The sequence below is a fragment of the Aplidium turbinatum genome, chromosome 7 (genome assembly GCF_918807975.1).
Source record: "Aplidium turbinatum chromosome 7, kaAplTurb1.1, whole genome shotgun sequence".
NCBI lineage: Eukaryota > Metazoa > Chordata > Ascidiacea > Aplousobranchia > Polyclinidae > Aplidium > Aplidium turbinatum.
In genome coordinates, this window is record NC_137478.1 from 24,647,767 (window position 1) to 24,671,488 (window position 23,722).

Below are 23,722 nucleotides of genomic sequence, written 5' to 3' on the forward strand. Positions count from 1 at the left end.
AACAGGATTGCTTTTTTGAATACCAAAATAGTAGGACGTTTTTCGATAAGGCGGCCTTGATTGGTTACGATGGTAATAATATGCCATTTATTTTCTTTAAAAATCGTATTACGGCCTTAATGGCAGCTTCGCCTTACTTGCCAGGTCTTCAGGACCGGAAAAAATGGCTAAAAATGGCCGAGAATTTGGAGCCTGGTCAACTTGTAGTGGTAGGTTCTCTCCAGGACATTGGTAAACGTGGGAAGTATCAACTTGGGAGGGTGCATGAGGTAGTTCCACAAATTAGGAAAGGGAAGCCTGTGGTTCGTAGAGCTAAAGTTGCCGTCTGCAACTATGATGAGAGTACGGGGAAAGTGAAAGTAGACTACGTGTTGAGGGATATTTCGTGCCTCGCCCCCGTAAAGAACATCTAAGTGTTAGGGTTTGAGCCTGGTTTTGTCTGCGGTGGTCGACACTTGTCTGAGCCCAGAACAGTCGGTTATTATCGCAACCATTGTATATAGCGTCATTTTAGCGTGTAGGCTACCTATGGTATCAATTTCATGTATCGTCAATTTCAGTGTATTATTCGTATTGTTGTTCATTCTTTGCATGCCCTTTGTATTTACGTATTAACTTAAACGTGAATGATTCAAACAACTTGTGTATCGTGTGTTTTTATTCATTGGCTCACAATTGTCGTCAATTCTTTTTTAGTTATGCCATGTCAGACTGTCATAACTAGGGGCCGCTATGTTCCCGACAATATTCACCAAATCAAACGTCATATAAAACCGTTATGGTCTACTTATTAGGCTACTTAACCTAGCTGGCATCTTACGTCATGGAAATTGCTAGAAAATGTCCAAATATTGCACCATCGGTCGTAAGACCTGATGAAATATTGCATCACTACCTTTAAACACCGGTTTGAATTGCGTGACAATGTTTTTCATTATTGCGTCACAGTACTGCGTACGTGAGTTTGAGATATTGCTATCTATTCTGGTCATTCGTGAAATGGTTGCTTGAGAGTTAGTCGCACATTTAACTGTTGGCTTAGTGCTTGCTAGCTGGACAAAAATTCCGTCTTTATCTAATTAGTTTGTATCGTAGTGACAAGTTTTAGCGGTGTACGGTGTTGCATCCCCATTTCGACAGCCAGGTGGCTAATTTTACAGAAATACAAATTTGAATAGACGTTTCAAAGGAGTGTTTCTATTTCGGTCATTACATACAGACGAACCGATTCGGGAATCTTATGTTACAATTTTCCCACGAAGAGACTATGGTTTACCGCTGTGACCAGTGACCAAAATCCGATCTGATTAGATCCCAAGCATTTTTGTTTTCAAAAAATTGTGAAAAATTGAAACATTCTAATGTATGTATGTATGACGGCAGATAAATAAAATTTGTTTCAAAATCCAAAATATGTCAATTTTATGTAGTTTGAGTTTAATTTATAGCTTTACGAGAAAAGGAAGGGCATAAATTTTTAGAAGTGATGTCAAGGGGGGCGCAGCCCAAAAAGTTCAACCCCTGGCATATCTAAAAGTCAATGACAACGCAATAGATTAAAATCACAAGCTGTATTCAAAGTGAAACTGGTAGAAACCGGATAAATTGCATGTGCCGGATAACCGGACATCATTCAAAATTCGATTTATTGAATGGTAGATTCTTGTTGAGACTCTTGTTTAAAACCAGTTACCGAGACGGAGGCCTTTCAAAAAAGTACAAAAGTTTACACAGCGAATTACTGAGCGGAGAAAAGTCTGCTGCGGTCAAAAAACGTCTTCAGCGCGTCAAATGACGCCTGAAAAACGTACAAAGTAACGTTATTGTAACGTCGCCGCGAAGGGTGTTGGCCAGAAGCATTCCACAATGATAGCAAAGAATGGACGCGTTTCTTAGGAAAAACACCCGGAGTTTGTAAGTCAATGGCGTGATTGCAGCAAGTATTGACGGACACAGCTGCTCCACTGTCACAGATCGACGATTACATTGTTCTACTGTGGGGGTTGAGGCGCCTGTTGTCCGGCATACGCGTTCTGGTAGTTGGCGTAGTAGTTCTGATACTGTGCTGCCACCGCTGCTTGTTGCTGCTGCACGGCCGCCTGCTGCTGGTAGTATTGAGCCCACTGCTGGCTGTAATCGGGTTGCTGAAAAAAAGAAAATGAGATTACTTGATGATTGAAAAAAAAGGCTCAGTTTCGATTGTTCAAAGCTAATTAAAACACTTGCTGCTTTTGGTGACGTTTCAATCTACGTCTGGTTTAAAATCAACGTGGTGATGGTTGCGAAAATCACGTCGAAATAACAATAGAAAGAGTTGATTCAACTTAAAGAGCCTATACTCCGAAAAACGGCTTTACTTGTGGTTGTTGTTGATAGCTCTGCTGGTACTGCTGCGTCATGGGGCTGTTGGCGGTTTGCGACGAGAACTGAGCAGCTTGTTGCTGGTAGGCCTGGTGCTGGTAGCTGGTGCCCCCGCTCGAGTTCTAATAAAACAACATTATACTGCGATTAAAACATTGTTAAAATGACACATTTACTTTTTTTACCGCAGCGGAAAGAGCTTGCGTTTAAAATTATTTCTTTTCTGGATATTACACTTGCTTGATGTACTTCTCTGGTGAAGTGATCAGTTTTTTAAAACAAAGTTTCCAGAAAGATGTGGGTTTAAAACCGACCCCAACGTGACTCACAATGCGCGTTCCAATGAACAAACTTTTCAAAGTCACATTTCTGTAAACTGGTCTTGGCTAGACAGGATAAGGTAAAGGTGAGTCCCATACTTGAATCCAAGCATCGAGGGGATGAGAAGATAAGGTTCTCATTATACTAAGCCACCCGCACTAACGAGAGTAGGGTGGCCAGTTATTTTCTCTCGGCCGCCTTTACCTCAGCAATTACACCCATACGGATACGATAGGAAACGCAAGCCAAAAACAAACGAAACTCACCATGCTCCCACCACGGCTTTGACCCATGCTGCTTCCACCAGAACCGCCACGGCTCTGATTGCGGCCCTGGTTGTAGTTTGAGCGGTTGCCTTGCTGGCTGTTCTGCTGGTAGCTGTTGCGGCTTCCTTGGTTGCGGCTGCTGTGAAGAGGATTTTTTTTAACAAGTTGATTCCTTTTCAAGGTCCTTAACAAGCCAAGCTAGCATAGCCTAATCCGTCTTTGTGACATTGACTGAACGTTAGGGTGTTGCAGGCGCCCCATAAAATTTAAATCTTGGTCTCACCATGCTTACCTTTTTTGTGGTACTGTGTTTAGATCAGTAGACCACAAATATGAAGTTTCATAAATTTTCATCGACGTTTACCTCCACCGCCGAGGCCATTTTGAGGACCACTTTTTGAAATTTTTCATGTTTTTTGCCACTAGAGGGCAGTGTATAAGTTTTGCAATATTGGGGGTACATTTAAAAGATGCCCTATGATGTTCTGAATTGTTAAAAAAAAAATTGGAGAAATGGGATGAGTATATCCAAAAATATTCAAGTTTTTTCACTAATTTTTTGATCAATACTGCTCCTAGTGGTGAAAAGGAAAATTAAAATATCTCAAAAACTACTCATCATATTGTTATGGAACTTGCATGCACCCCCCCATTTTCATGGGTAAGGAATTTGATTTTAGCAATATTTTTGCAAAATATTACCACTAGAGGGCGGTAATCCTAATTTTGATCTGTTTTTCTGTAAAAAGGCGATATTGTTGCATTTCTTGAGCTGTGCTATCTGAAGAATACAATTTCATGACTTGTGCACAACAAAATGTATTCAATTGTAAAGAAACTGCATGCATGCACTTAATCAGTGGTTCTCAACGGGTTTTGATTTTGTATGGGGGCGGTATGATTACTTCGGCTTAAGGGGGGCGTTTTGATTATTGGGGGGCATTCTGGTTTAACCAATCTACCACCCAGCGTAACGATTCGTCAAAGAGCTTGTATCTTCGTGGTAGCATTTCCTACCTCATACCTTGGTGGAAAAGGGATTCAGCTGTGTTGTTCTGCTACATACCAAACAGCGAAACCCACTTGACATATCCATAAAAGGTGATCTTCGAATGTTTCTCACTGGCTTTACACCGGATGTGAAGAAACTGGCACTTTCTCACCAAGCCCAAGGTTCACACTGACTACCAGTAGGCCTATACTGTTTTCATGCTCGCAAATAAATATTTGCTTTTCATCAAATATAGTTACTAGTCTCTAAAACAGTTACAGCCTGTTTAACCCTAAAAGGGGGATCATCAAAAGGTCCTTATCCTAATAGAAATATAATTCTATTTGAATAAGGACCTTCTGAATTTCTTAGAATTCTATTTGAAAAGGTCCTTATTCTAATAGAAATAGAATTCTATTTGAATAGGGACCTTCTGATGATCCCCCTTTTAGGATAAAACAGGCTGTAGCCTAAGGGTTTTAGAGACTGGTAACTAGTCTATATTTGATGTAATTCGCTCTTCTTGGCTTTTTGGATGGCATTGAGCACTTTTTGTAGTATTGTTTTATATTCGCTTTTCGTAATTAATCGTTTTTGTTGGGGGGCGGTAACATTTTGCCAGTTCATGAAGGGGGCGTTGGGCCAAAAAAGGTTGAGAAACACTGCACTATACCAATAAATCCAAACAGGCATTGTGAATCTTAGTTAACACAATTTCCGCAAAGGCAGTTTTGCATCTTCATTGTGTTGATAAATGACGTTTTCTATGATGTGGTATCTTTCTTCGATCCTCCTCCAATACTTGAATATAGTTTTGCAGATTTTTTTCTTGTTTTGCTAGATGAAGAAGGTCGGATACCAGTTTTACCCCTCTCTCTGCTGAATCATTGCAGACTCTGAGTGTGCTTATGATACCATTAGCAGAAGCATAGCCATCATCTATTTCCCACTCTTTCGGGTGTTTGGCAAGAAAAGTTGTTGAAATGTGCAAAAGTTCAAAAAACATTTTGCTGCTGGCATTTGCATAGGAGCACAATGACAATGAGTTATCATTAACAATATCTGGCAGCTCTGGCTTTCCGTATCCATTACCAAACCTGTTTGTAACCTGGCCATCGAAACTTGCATTTAAATGCAACAGAGTTCCAGCCAAAGCTTCCTTTTCATCCATAGTGACTTGTTCGTCCCATAGAGCTAAGGGGAGCAGTTCCTCACAGTCCCCAGTTACATACCATGTGTGCCTACCTAAAGCTTTTAAAGCAGCAACAGTGCAACACTGATATTGTCTACTGCAGCATAGCTTTTGATGTTACTTACCACTCTACCAGTTGCAAATCTTCTCGGGGTGCTGATGCAGCAATTGGACAGTTGAACCACCATCCATTAAATTAATACAAAAGTGCAAAAGTCAACAAATCACTCTTTGTTTTGTATTTGTGACTTGGAAATGATTCCTTGTGGTAGAAAGTCTTGCAGCATTACTATCTTATAGCAATAGAGCTGCTTTCCCATCCACCTTGCTCGATGGACTGTACCACATTTCATGAAGTTGAACTGTCCACTGTTGATTCCAATGTACATCGCCATCAGGTTTAAAAGTTCTTTGTAGTTACCCCTCTGATAATTTTGCATATCTCTTTCAAAATTTATAAGTGCTTCCATTTTTCTGCTTTGAGTTGTTACAAATTCTCCCAACTCTTGAGGATCTTTGTTGTGCAGTACAGCTGCAGCATGTGGGGTTGCATCAATTTTTTTGAATAGTTCAATGTCTGGAGATCTTGACATTTCGATTTTCACGGCATTGAACTATTCAAAAGATTCCGGAACAAAGGATTCAATGCAACCCATCATGATGCACACTGTCAGTTTTTGTTTTATGTATGTTTCGGCGTTTCGCATCCAAACAAAAATAAAATGACCATCCATCCATGTACTGCACACCAAAGATCCTCAAGAGTTGGGAGAATTGTAACAACTCAAAGAAAAATGAAAGCACTTATAAATTTTGAGAGAGATATGCAAAATTATCAGAGGGGTAACTACCGTAACTACAAAGAACTTTTAGACCTGATGGTGATGTACATTGGAATCAACAGTGGACAGTTCAACTTCATGAAATGTGGTACAGTCCATCGAGCAAGGTGGATGGGAAAGCAGCTCTATTGCTATATAAGATAGTAATGCTGCAAGACTTTCTACCACAAGGAATCATTTCCAAGTCACAAATACAAAACATATAATTTAATGGATGGTGGTTCAACTGTCCAATTGCTGCATCAGCACCCCGAGAAGATTTGCAACTGGTAAGTGACATCAAAAGCTATGCTGCAGTAGACAAAACTATCAGTGTTGCTGCTTTAAAAGCTTTAGGTAGGCACACATGGTATGCAACTGGGCAGCTGATCCAGTTAGCTCTATCGGACAAACAAGTCACTATGGATGAAAAGGAAGCTTTGGCTGGAACTCTGTTGCGTTTAAATGCAAGTTTCGATGGCCAGGTTACAAACAGGTTTGGTAATGGATACGGAAAGCTAGAGTTGCCAGACATTGTTAATGATAACTCATTGTCATTGTGCTCCTATGCAAATGCCAGCAGCAAAATGTTTTTTGAACTTTTGCACATTTCAACAACTTTTCTTGCCAAACACCCGAAAGAGTGGGAAATAGATGATGGCTATGCTTCTGCTAATGGTATCATAAGTGCACTCAGAGTCTGCAATGATTCAGCAGAGAGAGGGGTAAAACTGGTATCCGACTTTCTTCATCTAGCAAAACAGGAAAAAAATCTGCAAAACTATATTCAAGTGGTGGAGGAGAATCGAAGGAAGGATACCACATCTTAGAAAACGTCGTTTATCAACACAATGAAGATGTACAACTGCCTTTGCGGAAATTGTGTTGACTAAGACTCACATTGCCTGTTTGGATTTATTGATATAGACATAGTGCATGCATGCAGTTTCTTTACAATTGAATACATTTTGTTGTGCATAAGTCATGAAATTGTATTCTTCAGATAGCACAGCTCAAGAAATGCAACAATATCGCCTTTTTACAGGAAAACAGATCAAAATTAGGAATACCGCCCTTTAGTGGTGATATTTTGCAAAAATATTGCTAAAATCAAATTCCTTATCCACGAAAATGGGGGGGTGCATGCAAGTTCCATAACAATATGATGAGTAGTTTTTAAGATATTTTAATTTTTCTTTTCACCACTAGGAGCAGTATTGTGCAAAAAATTAGTGACAAAACTTGAATATTTCTGGATATACTTATCCCATTTCCCCAATTTTTTTTTAACAATTCAGAACATCATAGGGCATCTTTTAAATATACCCCCAATATTGCAAAACTTATGCACTGCCCTCTAGTGGCAAAAAATATGAAAAAAATCAAAAAGTGGTCCTCAAAATGGCCTTGGCGGTGGAGGTAAACGTCGTTGAAAATTTATGAAACTTCATATTTGTGGTCTACTGATCTAAACACAGTACCACAAAAAAGGTAAGCAAAATCCGAGAGGGTCGGGGCGCCTGCAACACCCTACTGAACGTTTACAGATGTTGAATCGATGTATAACAAGCGAATGTTTTATTTTGTAATTAATGCTTTTCTGTTCGAGAGAATCTTAGTCTATTCCTTAATTTTAAGCGGTGGTCCTGCGCTCAGGAACTAAGCTTATGGAAACAAGAAAATGATTTGAACGACTGATTTGCTGACTAGGTAACAGGAAAGAATTAGAATGAAACAATGGTACTGGTCGGTTTTCGTTACTTGTTTCCGGAGCTTCTGTTTTGATTGTTGTAGCCGCCCGATCGATTTCCGCCGCCGTAACTCCCGCGGTTTCCACCTTGAAAGCCTCCGCGACCTCCCCCGAAATTGCGGTTCTGTGGCCAGTTTCCTGCCGGATGCAAAATGTGTTAGCCGCGTTGTGGCGCTGGTAAGCCACGGCCGACTGAAGTTATCTCAGATTTGTGAAACTATTTAAAATTAGGAAAATAAAATGTAGACGTAGCATGAAGTGAAATCACAGCTCATTTCACTGCAAAGGGTCTACTGTACTCAAAGATATTTAAAATATAATATATCGCAATGCACTTACTTGCAGCATCATAAGGATACAATCTTTTATGATAGAACTCGGCCAGAACAAGTTAATACTGGTACATACATAGCAACAGAGCTGTTCACAAATTGACCGCACCAGACCAGTCAAAAATTGGTTGAAACGCAGCGATAGAAATTTTTAATGTGGTTTGTCTTCAAGATGATTAGAATGTTCAGAAAACACTAGATTTTTTGGATATGAAAATTGAAAATTTCCATGCAACTCACAAAATGTCCTCAAAACAAAGCCCTATTGTAAAGATAGCTTGGGTTTCACCAAGCAATACAAAGCTTATTTACAGCCTTTACAATTTAAGTAATTGAAATGTGTTTCATAAACGGTGGTAAATAACGTCAAACAAAATGACATCAATTAAAAGTGAACAATTCTACAGAATACAAACGTAAGTAGAACACAAAATGATCTCGTATCACACTAACCACCACCACTGCCCCCTTTGTTGTTCCATCCACCTCCCCTACGGTTGTCGCCTGCGCAAGAAACACTGATTGATTCTTGAATGTAATTGATACGTTTGTTCAACGTTCACAGTCGTTAGTTTAACAACAGTAGAGTTTCTTTCGAAAGGTATATTATAGTTAACTATGTTAAAAAACGATTCGACCACGTATGCCAAAGTATTTGCGTTGCACTTTGAACGTATTTGATCCAAGTCTAAGGTGCTTGACCTCCATCTCTGAAGCCTCCTCCGCCGCCACCACGCTGGTTTCCAAAGCGACCACCTCCAAAACTTCCACCCCCTCGGAACGGGGGCCTTCCCCCCATATTTCGATTGTCCATGCCCCAACCTCCGCGGCCACCACGATTTCCGTCGAATCCTCCTGGGTGAGAAAAAGAGTTGGATTGTTGAGATCTTCAGTTGCAAGCAGCGAAAAACATGTAGTCATGAAGTCAGCTGCTGTCAATTATTTTGATGTAAGAAAACAAAAGTGACAGGCTGGGAACTGTTAAAGGCTGATCTCAATCTTTTCTCTTAATATGACAACTAAACATCTGGATGAATGACAATGCCTGCCTTGTAAAGCGCTGTGGAGCAACGCATTCTGCGATGGATACAGCGCTATATAAAAACTAACATTATTATTATTATGAAAAGTATTACTAAAGGGGGAGGGACTCAGAAAAAAGTTTTGCTGTAACCCCCTCAAAATATGGAGACACATGGCGCTGAAAAATAAAGTTTAGCCCTTTGAACAATGAAAATTTTGGATATTTTAAATTGTTTTACTGTTTGTGGTACCTAACACCAGTTTTAAAATATAATAAAAAAACGTCTATTGCTTCACTTAAGTCTTCTAGTGTCACATCAGTTTTTGATGCAATTTTTTTAAGGCAGACCTGCAAATTTATTGTGTATGTGTGAAATTGGAGGTTGTAGTGTCCTTTTTTCAACTTAAAAGTATGTTGGATTTTGGAATAGATGAGGATTGAGGATGTATCTCTGGCGTAACGTAGGCTGCTATTCCTAGGCTACAATTATTTGTATTTGTCTGTAATATCAGTATTGATAATTTCTATAATTTCTTTAAGCTTTCATATGTAGCCTATTTGTTGTCACTGTGCAACGCTTTGCCTTAGGCCTACACATATTTCCGGGCAGTATTTTGCAACTGAAAACGTGTATAACCTTATGACGTAAACTTGAATACAGGGCTATCAAGATTAAACAACTTTGTAAAAATCTTCAGCACACCATGCAGTAGCGTACATGGAATGCAAGTGTCAGGTTAAAGTCAGCCTATGTGGTATCATCGTCATCCATTTGTCTCTTTCTTGATAGATGAAACCAGGCGTTTGTCCACGCTAGCAGAGGGTCCCGCCAGTTTTTGCAGATCTTTGGCCATGCTTTCCAGTTGTTGGGTTAATACTATCCATATTCCTTGCAATGATGTCTTCTATCACCAACTCTAACAATCTCTTGTTTGGTCTCCCAAAATTTCTTCTGTGGATAGAAATACTTTTTTCCATTACCAAAGCCTTGTCATCAGACATTGCCTAGCCTCCGTTCCACACGTCCATACCACCGCAAACGGTGACTTCTAAGAAACTCGGATGTTTTTTACTTGTGTCATCTCTCGAACACTTTTATTTTTCATTTTATCTTTCAAATTTTTTTTTTACACATCATTCGGACCATACTCATTTCTGCTGCTTCCATTTTGTTTATTCCCGAGAAAGTACTCTTCTTCGCACAATCAAGAAGCTTCTTTGAATTTTTTCCAACCAGCTCTTATTCTTGATATCATTGAATCTTGCACTCATCCATCCACACTCAGAACATCTCCTAGGTAGCAGAACTTTTCAACCACTTCCAGTTAGTCTCCATCCAGAGTGACTGCCTTTTCACGTCTTTCGTTTTCCTTCCCTGGACAACGTTTGCTTTTACAGTCTTTTTTCTTACGCGACGGATATTCGGACAATACCAAATTAAAGACATCACCCAGACAACATGAGCTCCCGGACACCTTCTTTGCTACTACAGTACGGTACTATCTCAGACTCCAATAGGCTAAAAGTTACTTTTACCAAAAGCTGTAGCCTAATAGACTAACATGGACTAAGAACTACCACGCATGCAACAAAATAACCTAATTGGTTTGTATGATCACTCGCACCAAAAAAAACTCTTTATATCTATGGATTAATTAATTTGGTAAGACAGAAAATGTTTAAAAGTGATGATGTTGTTTAATGGCAACACTGCATGAAAAATATCTGAAGTCTCTAAGTGGTCATTTCAAGGGGGTAAAATGACGGTCCAGAGACATAAATTTGGAATTGTTGAAAATGTCATCGTGGTCTATATTTTCAGCCTATTAGAGCATGACTTTTCACCAAAAACTCTTTTAAGTCCCCCCCTAGTATTACTCACCTCTGAATCTCTTCTCTGGAGGTGGACCCTTCTTTCTAGCCTCTTCACGGTATTCTTCGATGAGTTTCGTCACCTCGTCTTTTTCCGAATCAACGAAGATGACTTCCTCAAAAAGATCTCCGACCGACGGGATGTTGAAGTTTGCTGGAAAAAAGATCGAGATGTCTATGAGGGTCATGGAATCTAATCACTTCATTGTGATTGCTTTGGCAATTGTTGGAAGATTAATTTTTAAAATACCGCTCAAGCGTAAACTAATGAAGATAATACAAGCTTGGAATAGGTACTGTAGATGTCCCTTATCCAGACCTGGATAAATTATTCGACAAATTAGAGCGAAATGTCTGTAATTCTAATTCTAATCTAATTCGGTAGAAACTTGTTTGCTCTAATTGTAGACTTGTAGTTCTAACCCAATTTCCAGTTTTACTAAAAATTTTAGTTTGTTCAACAGTATGTTTTGGCAAATAAAAGAATACTGCGCTTTTATCAACCTTATACAAACAAAATGCAATAAAACGATCAAGATGTCATTCCATCCCTTAAGCAGCAAAGTCACGAAAAATTCGATTAGTCTATCAATTTACTGACGTCACAATGCATATTATAACGTACGTGGTTTTGGTGCTGTGATGGTGGAATGACACTTTGATCGCGAGTTGCCACATTGGCTGTATGACGCTGTACATTTCTGTCATGCTCGACTGCCGAACACATACGCACCGTAGTTTACATTTAGAAAGTCATTCCGTTCAACCTACCTTTCATATCAAACATTGCATGTTCAGGCACGTCCTTCCCTTCTTCTTTCGTGTGCTTCTCCAGTCGAGTTTTGAATTCCTCCTTGGAAGGCACGATCACGATCGCCTTGCGTTGGTAGCCTTCGAACGTGCGCATGCGCCGTCGTTGAGCGGATGAAAACACGTTCGTCTGCGAATGGCAGCAACGCGTAAAAGACACATAAGTGATTAGTTTCAACTGCTTTTGAATGCAAAATGTCTCGTGACCAATAAAGGACAGTAATACGAATGTTTACTCAAACACAGCTTGGATGAATAGTTGCACAAAGTGCACCGGTTTAGGAAAATTGACACTTTCTTAAAACTTAACATGAAATATAGTTCTGAATTAATAGTCGTGCATGGAAGCAAGATTACAAGAATTGGTTTCACAAGAATGGTACACAACGTGGAATACATGTTGTAACTTAACTACTTACACAATGTATCGGTTTATAAAAGATGACTTATGACTACTTCAGACTTTACATTGAAATCAGCATTCAGCGTGTTTCAAAAATTAAAATGCAATATGCTTGAAGCCCTGCATGCAAGCAAGTTTGCAAGTTTCTTGCCGGTGTCGGAAAGGCCTTTAAACGTTTCCGGTTAATTGCTGTTTGCAGTGAACAGACTGAGACGTACCGCTGAACGTAACGGAAACGATCTGTCCAAAATCTTCACAACAGTCTTTGATAAGAAAGAAAAAAGATAACGAAACAGACCATACCACAGTTGTAATGGAGCGAAATGAAAGACGCATATTGTGTCAGCTTGACCCTTTAAAATTTTACCATTGAACTCCGGTGAGAATGAAGAATAGTACACACTGCATTGACTGTTAGCACCTATTCCATGTGTTGGAATGCTGCCAGTCCGTTACCTGGTCAAGGATGAAGTTTCTTTTCTTTCTACAGGCGACTTGGGAGAGTCTGTTGAGACAACTGTTCGCTTGGATCATCAGCACTTCATGCGGGGCCTTGCTTTCAATTCCGCTCACCTGAGTTTAGCAATGATATTCAGTTATTCACGCAAACTGATGGTGATCAAATGATAATAATATTGCGATGTAAATAGAGGTGAAAAAAAAAAACATTCTGAACGAGTCACATTTAAGTTTTTTAATGAAAATCTAAATACAAAACAACGTCAGAAAATTCGTAATCGGAAAGTTAATCGTGTCGGTTTCTACGCCGCGCTCAGAAGCCGTGGCTTTCGCTCAGTGATGCATGGTGCAGACAAGTCAACAGTTAAACCGACCGATGTTCACTCAGAAAAGCAGCTTCGTGCTGTTCGACTCGAAACAAAATGAGTTCCACGAAAGCGGAATTGTACCTTCATCCCCTGCAGGATCGCACTCGTGCCAAGAATGCTGATGTTCTTCGCCTGGTTTTCTTCAACGTACTTGTTCGCCCAGTGAGTCTTCCCAGAACCAGGAAGGCCTATCATCATTAAGACCTGGCGAAAAAAAAGTTTTGAAAATGAATTGTAAAACTGTGAGTTTTATGATATCCTTGACAGCAAAACCCGTCATTTTTACATTGATTTACCACAGACGTTGAATCAATGTAAAACTGACGGAATTTGCTGTCTGGGATACATTATGTTCTGTTATGCGTCCATTGGGACAACATATACACACTGCGATCACAGATGCAACGTAAAAGAATATAAACTTTCCGATAAAACAACAAAAACGACAAAGTTGACGTGGTACGCAGAGATGTACACTTCTTTAGTTGAATTGACAACCAAAAAAAAATCAATGCCTGTGATCTTGAACTTAACAATATCATGTTTTGTAAATACATGTAAGTTAAACCAGTAGCTCGTCTATCTACCTCGCAATCTTTTCTTTCGGTCGGGCCGGCAGGTGCTCTTGTCCTTTCTTCGAGAGGAACAGATGCGATGAAGACATAATCTTCAAGATCTTCAGGATGTGGGAAAGATGGCTCTTCCTGATAGAATACAAATTGCAACATTTAGTGAAAAAAAAATCAAAATCAACAGTCAGTCAACTATGATCAGTGAAAGAGATCAACTTTTGAACTTAAAGGTTCTGAAGCTCCTGTAAAAAAAACTACTAAACGACAGTCAGATATAGTCAATTCTAAGCGTGAAATATGTAACTAAAATTCATACGATAAAGCCTGATTGAGTGATGTAAGATCATATCCACAAAGAGACAGAGACAGTTTTACAAGCATATTTTGAAAGCTTTGATATAATACAAATGATAAGCGTGCGTCTACCCTACTTTCTTTACGCAACTTACTGTACTGTGTGTACCCGAAAAAAAAAAAACAAAAAAAAAACGTTAGGTCACCTTACACCTACCAGGTAAGTCCGCACAAGCCTGTAAGATTAAATTTGCGGACTTAACCGGGAAATTACTGTATTTAATAATAGACTCCATGAAAACAAACCTTTTCGCCAAAGTTCATTTCAAGAGTTGTGTTCTTGCCAAGCACGTGCGGGAACAAAGCAACGTCAGAGAGCTTTTCGTTTTCAACAGTGAACGCCACACCGAGCGAGGTGCCGTTCTTAGTGAACGTCATCGTGATGTTCTCTTCACCGGTGCGATCCTGTTGAAAGGTAACTGGTCAGTCAAAGAAAATGATCACGATAAACAATTGAACGAGAGGAGGAGGGTCAAGGTTTGTGGAATAGATTGACGGAGTCAGAAATGGCGCATTCTGATCACGGAGCTACTAACGTCCACTACATTGCTCGTGGAAAGATGGAGCCATGACAGTTGAACTATTGGCTCGTGAAGTCAAATAACACATTTTATAGGCTGGCTGTTTTTTGGAATATGGTCAACAAATGATTTAGCGGCAATATGATACGAATTGCTAACGGCATGTTTGAATTGTCAATCACTTGGACTAAGGCATTTGTTCATAAGCCTTAACAAAGTGTAAAAAACCCTCGCAATACCAGCAACCAGAGACGTTAAACCGTGTACTGTAGATGCGATTAAGCTTCTGAAATAGAAGATAAAAATTATAGCTCTTTTTCTAAACTCGAAAACAAACACACATCTATTAGTTTAAATTATAAATTCATACGCAAATAGTTTACTGAAGCGGACAGGTTTGTTTGCAACAAACGTGCGGAAGCAAATGATTCTATGCTGCTTAAGTGCAGTGATCGTCGTAACAAATTTATGACAGTTGTAGATTTCAACTCAACTTTTTTTCGTTAAAAAGCTGCTGAAAAATCCACAATTTACCAAGTAGCATCCGATGACATCTCCTTCCTTGAAGGTTTCGCCGTAGTCGGTTACTGTTTTGTTGGTCACAGCTTTGCCTGTACCGCAGTAAGCATAGGAGAGTTCATCTTCACCCACTAGCATGGAGGTCGTGCTGGAAGACCAGCCCAGCCTCACTAAGTGGCGATTTGGTTCACTGGATGGCACTTGTCTTACAGAGTGCTCTTCTTTCAACTAGAAGAGATGCTTGTTTTAATAAATGACATGACCCTTTGCGCAAACACAAAGTTTAAAAAGCGTGATGTAAAAAATGCAACCATTGTGGTATACTAATACAATAAACAAGCGTTCAGTTTGTTGCTGTTTAATTAGCGAGGATTGTGCGACACTGAAGGAAGTGCCATTGAAATTCTGTTTCCTGTTCCTTGTTTCTTCCAAACAGTCCTCTTCCGGTGAAATGTCAGAAGGATTCAAACATTCAGTGGCAACTCCTGCTCTCCAAGACTAAAGAGGACAAGACCGTGAAACGGTACGACACATTTTTGTTGTGCAAAACATTACACTCACACAGAATAAAAGCAGAATGCAAGTTGCCGATTAAGAGTTGAGAGGCTATAACACTAGCTAGGTGAATAAATTTTCATGTAAGAATACAACCCCTGAAGGGCCTGCAATAAAATCGATTTATTTGTTTGACAGCAGCATCAACTGCCGTGGTCAAAGGCGAAGAGTCGCTCTCATCATAACTACCTTGCATTCAAAGCAAACTTTTCCCGATTTCACGCCGTAAGTAGCTCTCGCGCCGGCCCAAAGGTAAGCGAATCCTTCCAGGGAGAGCGGTTGCCCCGTGAGTCGGTCTTTATGAAGCTGGAAGTGATTTGAAAAGCGCCGGTTAAAAGGAGTGACCTTGGCACACGGGTTTAACACGTTTTTCCCATCACTTCAAGACTGAACCGCCCAGCAGCATTGAAATGGTGAAAACAAGACAAAAGATTTTTGTTCAACTAGAAAATTATGAAGCAGTTAGAAACTTAATCAAAAAACAAACACACTGTTACCGTCACTGATTAAAATCAGATTTTTCCAACAGAGGATATCACAATCAAGATGAAAAAGTTGAGTATAAACCTTCATATTCAAGTCACTGTTATATTTGTCAAGTACAACAAGGGAATCGTCGAATTCTTCTTCCGGCTCTTCAGGTGGAGGCGCATATCTTAACGTGTCAATACAATTATGAATGAAAAGCCGTGAAGCGTCAACCACACACCAAATATTTCCATATAGCAACGTTACAAAACCGTATCTGATGAAGAAAAATAAGCAGGTTAGATCTTGGCTGGGTGCTGCTTTCCTCAGTCAGGCGCTTACCTTTCCTCATACCGACGGTGACGATCGCGATCCCGATCATCGTGCCGACGTTTGCGGGAACTATGGTCATTTTCAGATGATCTATGGCCTGTTTAGAAGAAACAACGGACAAAAAAAATCAGTCTTTGGCCATTCAAGTCCGAAAGCACGTCCCAGTTTTAAGCCAATGCACAGCTGTAGTCTATTCAAATCACTATGTAAACGATATATACGGTCGGTACAAATCGGTATCGGTATGCAGTAATGAAACACTTCAAAACAAATTGCACCTCACTTTTTTTTAAGAAGACATACTGCACCAAGCAAAAGTTTTTGATAAAATACACTCTCTCCATGCAAGATGGTATGATAAGGTGCGCCCGTGAAAGCTTGGATTGTCTATGGTTGGTTGAAATGTAGATATATCATTCCTTGGCCGACGACTTCAAAGATCAAATTGGTAAGTTTCGAGTGCAACATTGATAAGAGCACAGTAAGCATCACATATATACTGTATGTGTAATCATAAGCTCATTTAAAGTAGACTAAAAACGCAAGAGATTGAGCTAATTTATGCTTTTTATTATGTTGCAAACAAAAATAAAAGGTTTTCTTTCTTATAACACTCCCTACCGTCTTGAGACCGTTCATGTTTTTCTTTGTCGTCGGTGGAATGTTTATCATCGGTAGTTGGTGTTTCTTTGGCATCCGTATCTGGAGCAGGCGTTTCTTCAGAGGTTGGTTTGTCATTTGTGGCCTCTTGGCTGGGAGTTTGAGATGTGTCTTCCTCCGCAGGAGGAACAGGATCAACTGATGATGAAAGCGCCAAGTCATCAACCGCTGGAGCGCTTCCAAATCCTTCATCTGGAGTTGCATCTAACATAGAGTTATGGAGTTAAAGCAGTTATCTAATTTCAACAAGAGCTGCAGACAAGATGACAATACTAATCTTTTTTTATTTTGCAACCATCTGCATTAGTTGCTGATTGGTCGACTGATCTTAAAAGCTAAAAACCAGTGCCGAAACATCCTTCTTATTGTTTTGTTTGCCTTAAGTTTTTTTAACGTAAATAAAGTTACCGTGGGTTGTCAGTTTACGTTCCACCTACCAAATTGGTTATGCTACTGCTTTCAGTAACATCTCAAAACACAATGAAACCTTGGCAATCTTCAAAAATGTAAAATCACCAGCTGATGACACACAAGCCGGTTGCTAAATAGAGACAGATACACTCTGTCGTTGGTGGTCATCAAACCATTCAGCATGCGACAACTCAGCAAGTGCCTCCACTCAGCATTTATATTTCAGCTACTATCCAAGTTAGCAAATGAGATTTTCCCCTAGCATCGGACTTGCTTGGTCATCGCTTGCTGAACTGAATATGTTGACTTGTGACATGCCAAGTCGCCGCTTGCTCAGTTGATACTTTCTCAGTTTTATCGTTTAACAACTTCAGACACTTGCTGAAATGTTGCTAGCTCAGTTGTCACTTGCTTAACTGTCATTTGCTCAAGTCACAACTGCTGACTTGTAGGAGACTCGTCGTTGGTGGATTCGTACAAAAATGCAAACGTATCAAAATATTTGCATATGGTTGCACGACTTAAGTGGTTCAACAGACCTGTGGGTTCATCAGGTTTCTCGCCATTTTCTGTTGGTTCCTGAATTACTTCGGTGGGCTCCTCCACGTCGCCGTTTTCCATCTGAAGCAAATACAAGCATTGGTAGCGCAGTAAAGGTTTAAGACGTTTGAGAACTATCATTATTATCATACCAATATTGTACTGTTTAAAAGACTTTTATAAATGATTGCCAAGCCAAGTCTTGTGCTTCATCCAGGTTACCAGGGCCAGAGCGAGAAAACAAAATTAAAACGAACGTAAAACGTGAAATTTGAAGGTTTTGTGTCGAAATTGCAACTACAGTATATCCTTGCAAGGCTCATAGTTTACAAAGTATGAGTAACCTGTTGAATAACTGGTTTTTCTGGAACATACTCTTCGGTCTCCATTTTCTCTTCTTCTGGTTCTTCTGCAGCTTCTTGCTCTATGAAAATATCCATGAGAAGTTGGCATCACATTTTTACAATTTTAGCTTTAAGACTAGCTGAAAAAAGTATTTAACGAAAAGATTTTACATGGATTGGTATGCTTGTATCAGGGACTGAAGACATAAAATAACTGACAATATTTTTCAACAAACAAAGTGCCAATGGAATCATGACGTATTTTTAAATACACTTTGCTTCCATACCTGTCTCTTGAACAGGCTCAGCTTGAACAGGCTCCTGTAAAAGCACAAGAATTGATAACAGGTCTAGCAATCTTCTGTACATTTATATCATACATGCAAAATTGCAAATGCAATGATGGACAACAACTAGAGATGTTTGAGATAAATCTCTTTTTATCAAAATACAACTGAACCCTTCACAAAATACACAAATTGAGATGAACTCACTGCAAATCAAATACGCTCAAGACAAAACTAAATTTTTTTTCAAACGTATTTTTTCAAACGTATTTTTTTTTTTAATTATGAATATATTAAACTATTTTTAACATTGCTAATTGAAAGCTGCTCTTGCACAATGGTATAAAAAGTTACTACTCACTGGCTCTTTTTCATAAGATTCAGTTTCTTCTTCAGCTTTCTCATCAACTTCTTGAAACTAAACAAGATCATTTGGTAAGAAACCAACATGATAAATTAAATTTTAATAACATGATGCGTTCTACTGATACAAATTAAGCTAAAATATCATACGATGTATAATATATAAAGTGACAATATGTTTTTATTCCGACGTTTCGTCAATCAGACACGACTGAATTCTTCAAGGAGCTAGACCAGCTAGTGACTATCTGTCCAGTAGGGTGGAGTGATATTTTTTTTTTGATTTTCAAATTTAAGAGAGTGCCTAAAAAGCTGGCTTTGCACCTAAAAACACATCCCCAACAATTTTTAGTTGGTAGCACCCAAAACTCAGCCGGCTACCCCCCCCCCTATTTGGGGTCGAGGGGCGTCAAAATCCTAAAAATTGCTATAACTTTTGAACCACACATGCTGGAGAGATGATTTTCATCTTAAAAGAATGGCAAACACCAAGCTTCTATCTGTTGTAAGAAACATATCTGATGTAACTGCAATATAAATAGAGTTTTTTTTTTAAAAACTGCTTTTCTTGCATTTTTGGTTGTTTTCAATTGGTCAAATGTTGGGGATTTTGCATTATTATTATTTGCTTTCTAGCCCAAATTACGGACACTGTTACTCAGATACTCCTGCACAAATGATATCAGACTCTACTCCAGTTATAGATTATCAAATTAAGGCTTGTGTGGAATGAAATTGTGAGAATGCAAATCATACAATTGTCGCCAATTGATCTGTCATAGCATTAAATAATATCAGCTATATAAGTATGTACAATACATGAATGACTTTACATGAGTACACTTACTACATAACTTGCAAATTTTTCAATGATCACCAATTAGTCCACTACAATCTAAGCATAAATTTATAAGCTAACTTTCCAAAGCTACAATTACAAAGGATATTGGTGCTTTGATTCAAAACATTTCATCATTTTTCTGGAACAAACACGTTGCCTGATTAAACCATCTCGTTTTTCATGCCCTGCAAGGCTGCAACTACAGTTGAAGATTCAGTGACTAGCTTCACATGTCATTCAACACCCTGGTTATGGCACGGATGATTCAGTGTCAGAGGATGAGATCTCAAATTTTCAAGCCTGCATCATTCATATGTTGTATAGCTGGAGGCTGCCTAAGGATCATTGAGGTCGACCAGTTGATGATAAACTTTCACTTTGAAATTTAATTTTGGGTTTATCTTTGAATACCTTTAGTTGAAACAGCACCTTCGTTGACAGTTTCCTGCATTAATTGCAACATGAATCCATCTTGAAATCCAGCATTTTCAGTCATAATGCTTAAGGGTAAAATTTTGGTGATTGCTACTTTGCGAACAGATTTGTCCAAATCACAGAGCATGGCCAGAAGAACATTTTCAGGGTGAGCAAAAAAAGCATTATGTTTCAGCACATTGGTTGCAATTTCTTTAACATTTTTGTATGGAAACCATCTAACCCTTTGAAATATATCACATAAATTTTTTGGCCCATCAGACACTTTATGGTGCAATTTAATTTGGAACCAAGAAGGGAAGTACACTTTGATGCTAAATTCTGGAAGTATGGACAAGTTTTTTGGAGGTTTTTGAAACGATGCATAGTATCTCAGTAGTCTGCATCCAAGAGTAAGCCAGGGCGAGTGGACGATGAGGCCCACTTCCAGCAGGCTAAGATCTGTGTCTACTTCACCAACTATTATGAACGTTGCTAACTGAAACTGAAAGCTGTTCTTGCACAATGGTATAAAAAGTTACTACTCACTGGCTCTTTTTCATAAGATTCAGTTTCTTCTTCAGCTTTCTCATCAACTTCTTGAAACTAAACAAGATCATTTGGTAAGAAACCAACATGATAAATTAAATAACATGATGCGTTCTACTGATGCAAATTAAGCTAAAATATCATATGATGTATATAAAGTGACAATTTGTTTTTATTCCGACGTTTCGTCAATCAGACACGACTGACTTCTTCAAGGAGCTAGACCAGGTAGCGACTACCTGTCTAGTGTCTAGTAGGGCAAAACACAGTCCTGATCATGTTGCTGAAATCAACTGAACAGTGAACAACTGAACATGCAAAATGAAAATTCAACAATCGGCATAAAACCATTTTAAAGGGGTGCTAAAGGAAAAACCTGACTTGGTGATTTTCCACGTTCTTTGTGTTTAACATGCTACCATAAAACGATTTTCAATAAAATTTTGCCCCATTGCGGTCTGACCACCATTGTGGGCGTGCGTTTGTCAGAGCTTTCAAAATGAGTTTGAGCCTGAGCAACGAAGCGTGCGACTGTGCACTTGTGCAGTCTACGTCATAAAGGCTAGCAATCAACCGATCACGCAATAATTGTTACTGCGGGCGATTTGACTGTAGGCTATGTATGTATTTACATCAAAACAGCACATTTTAACATCAAAACAGCAGACAGTTTGCTCAAAACATCAGATTGGTAACGTGGCTTTTGTTATTGCTGGCCTTTATGACGTATTCTCGAGCAGTGTTTGCACGTTTTGGTCATTTTGAAAAAAATGAAAATAAATGAAACTCTGGACTTTGGGCCTTGCCAGCGCCATTGAAAACAAATTTTTTTCGGTAATTGTTTTTGAAATGTATTCTTGAATGTTCAGTTTACTCATTTTAATGCTTAATTCCGGTTTGAAATTTTCCTTTAGTATGCCTTTAAAAAAATGCCGATTGTCATGCTGATTGTAAACTGTGCGGTAGTGCGTACACAATTCGATTCATCATGATTCATGACTCATACCATTTACTCTCTTCTCTGCCAATATATATTTAAGTTTCTTGTTGATCAACTCGTTAACAATTAAACACGCTTTTTTTGTAGTTCAAACTTTGCGCACAATAATTTTTTATCTAGAAGTTGAATTTTCGTTTTGCATGTTTAGTTGATAAGTTGGAAGGTGTTGGAAGTGCAGAAGAATTGATTTCATAATCTTGTTATCACATCATGTACAATGTACATGCCACTGGTATCATATTTAATTATTACAATAATCTGTAATTCTCTATCATACATCTGCTTGGTCAACAGGAGTTGCTTCATCTGTTTCTGCCAGAATGCTATCTTCAACTGCACCAGCATCACTTTCAGCCGCTAAGCTTGCCTGCAAACGAACATAATCATATAAACTTGGCTTTAAAAAACTTAGGCAAAATAGTATTCAAAACTATGTCTTCGGCACAAACAAATAGCACTCACCAAGGTATATTCGTATGAATGAAAAAACATATCGTACTGTAGTGTACATGCGTAGGCTAATAAGTGGATGCAAATGCACAAACGATTAACCTCAGGAGCAATAAGGTCACACAACTGAAAGAAAGTTATCAAATTCAATACCTGTATTAGCAGCAACAGCAGAAAAAGCACCTTTAAGGTCCTTTATACAACAGCACAAAAAGTCAGAAACAGAAAAAAACAGAACTTACATCTGGATCTTCTTCACTAAACAATAGATCTTCACCATCTCCTTCTGCACAACACATTGAATTGATAATAAAAATCATGATATCTAATAAAATATTATGATTTATCATAGATAATAAATGCTACTACTTTTGCAGGACAACAACATAGCTTGCGCTCCTCATCCTCAATCATAAACTGGTTGTATCATGAGATTTTTTAAACTAATTTTCAAAACTACACAGTATATTAAATCATAGATATCTGCAAATAATTTTATTATTATATATTTTTTTAGCATTTTGGTTTTGTTATTTTACCTTTTTTTATGAATCTACAATATATGCTGAATCTGAATATTTATGGAGCATGCGCAACGTCATATTTTGTAAACATACACCATTACACCTTTGAGCAAATGAAATCATGCTTGAGTGAAGTTCAGTACGATAACCATAGCTTCTTTCATTTAAATTATACTATAGCAATATAAAACAGACTACATAAACTACGGTACAATACAAAAATATGGGTGCAACTTATTCCGTCCTCCGAAAAGATCGAGAAAAAAATACAACAGAGCAGAAGTCGCTGATCGGAGTTGTTGCAAACATTGCAAATTTTTTTCTTTGAAAAGATCAACAGAAAAAATACAGAAGTACCGAAGTCGCTGATGAGAGTTGCCATTGCCAGAGTTGCCGAAACAGTTAACCATGCTAAGTAGGCTATCTTTCAGAAATAATAGTTGATAAACCGAACCTCACTTTCGGTTTAGGGTTATCAAATTAAGACTAGGGTTAGAGTTAGTCACACTTATTTTGTGGTGGGCCATAAAAATTCAATAATTAATTCAATGGAAAATGGTGGCAGAAACTCTGATCAGCAACATCCGCTTTGTTGCATTTTTTTTCGATCTTTTCAGGGGATGAAATAGGTTGCACCCCAAAAACAGTTTAGGTTGAAAATTACTTAATGAAATTTTTTTAGAATAGCTACAAAAACGTACTTTGTGAAAATAAAAACAGAATAACAAACGAAAATGCACTTGTTTAATGAACTGTGACATACTGGATTACTGGTGATTGCCTTATTACCGTACTTATCTATAGGATATACCGTTATTTAAGGTATGTTCCTCAAAATAATTTGGATTGATGTAAAATAGATTGTGAACATACCTTGCTCCAGTACAGATGTCAGTAAAACCACTAAATCTGCTTTTTTCATTCCTTTGGCCATTTGTATATCTCTAGCTTCCAGCTCAGATTTTAGCTCTGCAACTTTCATCTTTTTGGGGTTTAACTTAACCATGTTTTTTGGTCACTCTATCAAGTATAAACCCAAATAACTCA

General features: G+C 38.6%; 1 protein-coding gene across 2 annotated transcripts; it reads right to left on the reverse strand.

Moving 5' to 3' along the window:
• Positions 1-1,552: 1,552 nt before the first annotated feature.
• LOC145774142 (uncharacterized) lies at positions 1,553-23,722 on the reverse strand. 2 transcript variants are annotated; one of them, XM_082585302.1, is made up of 25 exons: positions 23,549-23,722; positions 22,394-22,437; positions 21,979-22,068; positions 20,702-20,758; positions 18,896-18,952; positions 18,535-18,568; positions 18,248-18,327; positions 17,903-17,984; positions 16,914-17,156; positions 16,302-16,389; positions 16,059-16,146; positions 15,681-15,797; positions 14,952-15,164; positions 14,143-14,301; positions 13,558-13,674; positions 13,052-13,174; positions 12,600-12,716; positions 11,702-11,870; positions 10,941-11,084; positions 8,737-8,889; positions 8,488-8,538; positions 7,714-7,840; positions 2,949-3,084; positions 2,358-2,483; positions 1,553-2,144 (listed from the first exon to the last, which is right to left on the reverse strand). In XM_082585302.1, the coding sequence occupies exons 1-25, from the start codon at positions 23,679-23,681 to the stop codon at positions 1,992-1,994; spliced, it is 2,901 nt and encodes a 966-aa protein (XP_082441428.1). In that variant the 5' UTR covers positions 23,682-23,722; the 3' UTR covers positions 1,553-1,991. The 2 variants fall into 2 exon arrangements, with proteins under 2 accessions (XP_082441428.1, XP_082441427.1); XM_082585301.1 differs by having other exon boundaries at positions 2,949-3,087.